The sequence below is a fragment of the Phoca vitulina genome, unplaced genomic scaffold, assembly GCF_004348235.1.
Source record: "Phoca vitulina isolate PV1807 unplaced genomic scaffold, GSC_HSeal_1.0 scaffold47, whole genome shotgun sequence".
NCBI lineage: Eukaryota > Metazoa > Chordata > Mammalia > Carnivora > Phocidae > Phoca > Phoca vitulina.
In genome coordinates, this window is record NW_022589750.1 from 2,312,778 (window position 1) to 2,318,186 (window position 5,409).

At 65.0% G+C, this 5,409-nt stretch overlaps 1 protein-coding gene across 1 annotated transcript; it reads left to right on the forward strand.

Moving 5' to 3' along the window:
- On the forward strand, positions 1-3,604 carry SLC35G6 (solute carrier family 35 member G6). Its single transcript, XM_032431674.1, has 4 exons — positions 1-60; positions 978-1,149; positions 1,998-2,071; positions 2,579-3,604. Exons 1-4 carry the CDS (start codon positions 1-3, stop codon positions 3,590-3,592), a joined length of 1,320 nt encoding a protein of 439 aa, XP_032287565.1. The 3' UTR covers positions 3,593-3,604.
- The last annotated feature ends 1,805 nt before the right edge of the window (positions 3,605-5,409 follow it).

A 5,409-nucleotide genomic window follows, 5' to 3' on the forward strand; every position in this document is an offset into this window, starting at 1 on the left:
ATGGATTGTGCCCTGCTTTCCAATGCGGACCTGTCACCCAAAGCCACAGGGCCACCTCTTGTAATTCTGCCCCACATCTCTGGACACCCCTCCATCAGGCTCTCTGTCCCCGCGGCTCAGGGACGGCCCTACCCGGACCCCTGGCTGCCGGACGAGCAAACGGTGGTGCCCAGGAGAGGTTTACCTTGCCCCACAACACAGCAGGAGACACACAATCTCCGGGACTCACAGCCACAACCTTGCCCCGACGGCACGGCGGCTCCGGGGCCCCCGCTCGCCCTGCGCACCCCGCACACCCCAACTCCGGGGCTCTGGGCGGCCCACCCCTCCCCCTCTCCGCCTGGCTCCTACGCCATCGCCCTCCCAGCAGCTTGCAGCGCCGGCCCGGGCTCACACCCGCCCCACCCCACCCCCAACCTGCCCCACGGGGGGGGAGGGGGGCACCGGGCTGCAGAATTAACCCTTCGGGAGGGGAGGGAGCGCGGCCCCCCGCCCCGGCCCCGGGCGATCGCGCCCCCGGGCCGCCGCCGGGTCGGACGCCGCACCGGGGCCCCCTTAGTCGCCCCCCAGCGCCGCGCGCGCCTGGAGGCGGGGCCAGGCTCAGCCCCCGACCCCTAAGCCCCCAGGTCAACCCCAGAGGGGAGCAGTCGCGGCGCGGGGCGCGGCCCGGGCCCCCGCGGCGCCGGGCAGCGGGGAGGGGGCCCGGCTGTTGGCTCCGGTCCGCCCTGGCCCTGCCCGGTTCGCCCCGGGGCCCACCTGACTGCGATGGCGCCGCGTCCGCCAGGCCCGGCTCATCCCCGTGGCCGCCCCCGGCCGCTCCGGTTTCGCCCGCCTCCAGCTCCGGCTCCGGCTCCGGCCCCGGCCCCCCCAGCGCCCGGCCCCGGCCCGGCCCCGCCGCCGCCGCCGCCGCCGCCGCCGCTGACATCATCGGCTCCCCCCCGCCCCGGTCCTACCCCCACCCCCACCCCCGGAAACAGTACCCCCCCAGCGCCGCCGCCGCCGCCGCCGCCGCCGCCGAGAGGAGGCCGGCGCAGCGCAGCCGACACCGACGCAGGGCTCCGCGCTCAGGCTCCGGGGCGAGCGCGCCCGACGGCCTCGGCCCGGACCGATCCCGGGACCGGAAAGGCGCAGCGCCGGGCCGCCGGGCGGGTGGACACCGAGCGGGCGCGGGCCTGGCCGCGGCACCCCCGCAGGCCCGCACGACCACCCAGTCCCGGGCAAGGGACGCCCCCCGCCCCCTGCACGCCCTTCACTCGGCGGGGCACAGCGCCCAGAGCACGCACACCCTCTCCGCAGACACACAACATGGCAGGCTCACAATCCGGCCCAGCGGGACCCGCAGACCCAGGCTCAGCACACTCACGGGGGCAGCCCTGGACACACGCACATACCCAACCCCCTCCCCAGAAATGCGCAGGGCCCCCCCGCCAGGCTGCGGGCCGGGCAGGCCGGAGCCCTACAGAAATGACTACCGGTGCAGATGAACACGCAGCTTGGTATTTTGTCCCCACCGGCAGAAATATCCACATCTGTATACTTGTGCATAAATGCAGAGGCCTTGGTGTGCACCTCCCGGGACACCACCAACAAAACACCAGGTGGAAGCACACAGAAGAAACACACATTCCTGAAACTCCAGAGGGACAGTCCCAGAGACTCCTCCCTGGCGTTCAAAAATTCAGAACTCAGGAGACACAGCGGCCAGCCCCTCAGAGCTCCTTCCCGAAAAGCCTTTCTGAAACAAGGTGAGACATACGTAAACAAAGTAATACAAAGCCAAAGAAGTCTCATCACAGAGCTACTCAGAAAGAAGAAAAAAAAAGAGAGAGAGAGAATGAGACAAACTTTGGAGCCAGAGAGACAGACATAAAGAGCCAGCCGGCTTGGAAACAATGAGAAACTAGGCCCACCCCCACCTCAGGAAGGTTCCAGGGAAGAACCTCCCACCCCCACCTCAGGAAGGTTCCAGGGAAGAACCCCACTCCCACTCCAACCAGGTCACAAGGGCTGGAGCTCCGAAGGGCCCAGGCCCCCTGAGCCAGGAGTAGAGGAGGAAGTCCAAGGAAAGATGGTGAGTGTGGGGGTCAGGGAGGCATAGCCCCCTTCCCCGTAGCTCCTGGCCGCTCCCTTTTGTCTCTTCCCCTACAACTTTCCCAGCTGTCCTGGAGACACCCACAAATGAAACTCACAATGGTGTACCCAGATGTCCCCGGAACCCGTGACATCACACAGACGCCCAGCATCTGAGGCTGCCTCCCCTTCCCCAAACCAACAGAGCACGCTTAGGTCCTCTTTTTCTTCTCCACGGAACAGCTCACCCAGAGAAACACGATGCTCCAAGACCGCTCACCCCCTGCTTCCTGCTTTAGAGGCCCAAGGCCCAGACTGTACCCCCCTCATCCAGTTTCAGGCCCTTTCTAGCTCCCGAGGGTTCTCCGCAGCAAGACAGCCTGCCCCCCCGGCCCCCCGTTACTGCCCCCCCACGCCCCCCCACCCCCCCGCCCGGCATTCCCCCCCCCCCCCCGGGGCCCCCGGGCCCGCGGCTGCCCTAATGCCCCAGCTCCTTTCTCCCTCACAGGCTGGCAGTCACCCCTACTTCAACCTGCCTGACTTCACCCAGCCATCGCCGCCCTCCACTCCGCCCAGCCTCCCCTCGCACCAGCGCTGCCGGCCCTCCAATGCCACCAAGGGCCTGCTCGTGGCCCTGCTGGGTGGGGGCCTGCCGGCTGGCTTTGTGGGCCCCTTCTCCCGTATGGCTTACCAGGCTTCCCACTTACCCTCGCTGGAGCTGCTCATCTGTCGGTGTCTCCTCCACCTTCCCATTGCCCTACTACTGAAACTGCGTGGTGACCCACTGTTGGGACCTCCCGATGTCCGGGGCCGGGCCTGCCTCCACGCCCTGCTCAACGTCCTCAGCATCGGATGCGCCTACAGCGCAGTTCAGGTGGTGCCTGCCGGCAACGCGGCCACGGTCCGCAAAGGTTCTTCCACCGTCTGCTCTGCTCTCCTTGCCCTCTGCCTCGAGAGTCAGGGGCTCAGCGGCTATGACTGGTGTGGTCTGTTGGGCAGCACCCTGGGACTAATCATCATTGTGGGACCCGGACTAGGGACACTGCAGGAGGGGACCACGGGCCTCTACACCGCCCTGGGCTATGTGCTCGCGTTCCTGGGCGGCCTGGCACTGTCGCTGGGGCTCCTGGTCTACCGCTCCCTGGACTTCCCCTCTTGCCTACCGACAGTGGCCTTCCTGTTTGGCTTGGTGGGGCTGGTGGGCTCTGTGCCAGGCCTCTTTGTACTGCAGACCCCTGTGCTGCCCAATGATCCTCTGAGTTGGAGCTGTGTGGGGGCCGTGGGGATCCTCGCCCTGGTCTCCTTTGTGTGTGTGAGCTATGCAGTCACGAAGGCCCACCCCGCCCTGGTGTGCGCCGTCCTGCACTCCGAGGTGGTGGTGGCCCTGATGCTGCAGTATTACGTGCTCTATGAGACCGTGGCGCCTTCCGACATCATGGGGGCAGGGGTGGTGTTGGGCAGCATCGCCATCATCACCGCCCAGAACCTCAGCTGTGAGAGGGAAGGGCAGGTGGAGGAGTGAGATCGCACTGGAGAGCCTGGGGGTTGGGGGGGCAGCGGGAAATAGAAGGACAAGGAGAGGCTGGAATACAAACATGGGAGAAGAGGTGACCGGAAAAGAGCTGATATGGGAGAGGGACACCCCTTGGAGTCAGGGGTGGAGAGGGACTCTGCCTAGAAGACCTGGAACAAGCGTGGGGACCAAGACATGAGGAGTCTAGGCTGGGGCTTGGGGATCAGGGCATAACTGCAGGGTAAGTAAGGTCTGAGGAGCAAACCAAAGGGGCTGAGAGGCAGTCCGGCCATGAGCCATGGGGAGGATTTCTCCCTCAGCAGCAGAGAGGAGCATTGGGGCTGGAGTGTTTGGGCGGCTTTCAGGCGAACGGACAGAGCGAGCAGCGGGGGTAAGGGAGTGCGCCTTTCTTCTCCTGAGAGCCCGTTTCCTTTCCTCATGGTTATGCCCCCCCCCCCCCCGGTGGTGACGTGACATTGACATCAAACAAGGATCACTCTGAACCTGGCTGTGCCTTGGTGTCATCTCTGCTTTGGAAGGACAGTGAAAGTCCTACTCCGCTCTCATTGGAGAATCCCTTGGGATCCCTGCCCCCTCCCCCCGCCAATCTCGTTTCTGAAATATTCTAGAAGGGGGTAGGATCTCCCAGCGTTCAGACGCCTTGACTCTGAATCCCCCAGGACTTCTGCGTCCCGCCCATGGCTAATCTGCTTTTCCTGGATTGTCGCGGTCCCGTGATCTCTCCCGGACAGGGGCCAGCCTCCTTCCGGAAAAGGCTCCCCGAGCGGAGGCCTCTTCGAGCGGCTCGGCCCGGGGGTCGAGGGCCCGAGCCCCGTACAGCGCTCCCTTGGAGGCCCGCAGATGCCCACCCGTCCCAGGAGGCCGCTCGACAAATATCAGCTACTTCCGGACAAGCGATTTGCCTCGCCATCTTGATCGGTTCATGCATATTCAGCGTGGTTACTGCATATTCATGACCAAGGACGGCCCCCAGCGCTCCCCCCTCCGGGAACCCTCTTGGGAGGATCCGACCGGCCCCGCCTCCTTCATTACCGATTCGCAGAACAGACCATTTTCCAGCGGAGGGAGGGGGGGAATATTAAAGGGAGACTTTTGTTGAAGACGAAAGCACGGTCCAAACTAGAATAAAAGCGGCCTGTATTTCCCCTCGGTCCTTCAAACCTTAAATCTCAGGGCGGGAGGGAGCAGAGAGGGGAGGCAGCGGGGTCAAACACGTTCCCCTCCCCCGCGTCACTTCTAAAGGTCGTCCAACCAGGGAGCCGGGGAGGGCCGACCAACGACTCGAGCGCGCGCTCCGTGCAGGCCGGCGCAGGCGACCCCGTAGCGCAAGGGAGGGCGGGAAAGGAAGGGGCGGGGATGCAGGGGCGAATCTATAAAGGGCGTCATTCGGCCAGTTCGCTCCTCAGAAGCGCCGAGAGCGCGGCCGGGACGGTTGGAGAAGAAGGCGGCTCCCGGAAGGGGGAGAGACAAACTGCCGTAACCTCTGCCGTTCAGGAGTCTGGTTACTTATTTATTCGTTACCCTTTTTCTTCTTCCTCCCCCCGAAACCTTTTCCTTCCCCCCCCTTCTTTTTTTTCCTTTTTGGGAGACGAAAAATCTCCGGAAAGGGGGAGGAGAGCTCCTTTCGCTCCTTTTTCACTTCCCCGCCTCCTTCCCTCCCCCACCTTTCCCTCCTCCGGCTTTTTCCTCCCAACTCGGGGAGGTCCTTCCCGGTGGCCGCCCCGACGGGGTCTGAGCACCTAGGCGGAGGCGGCGCAGGGTTTTTGTAGAGAGGTTTGCGCCTGCGCAGCGCGCCGGCCTCCGCG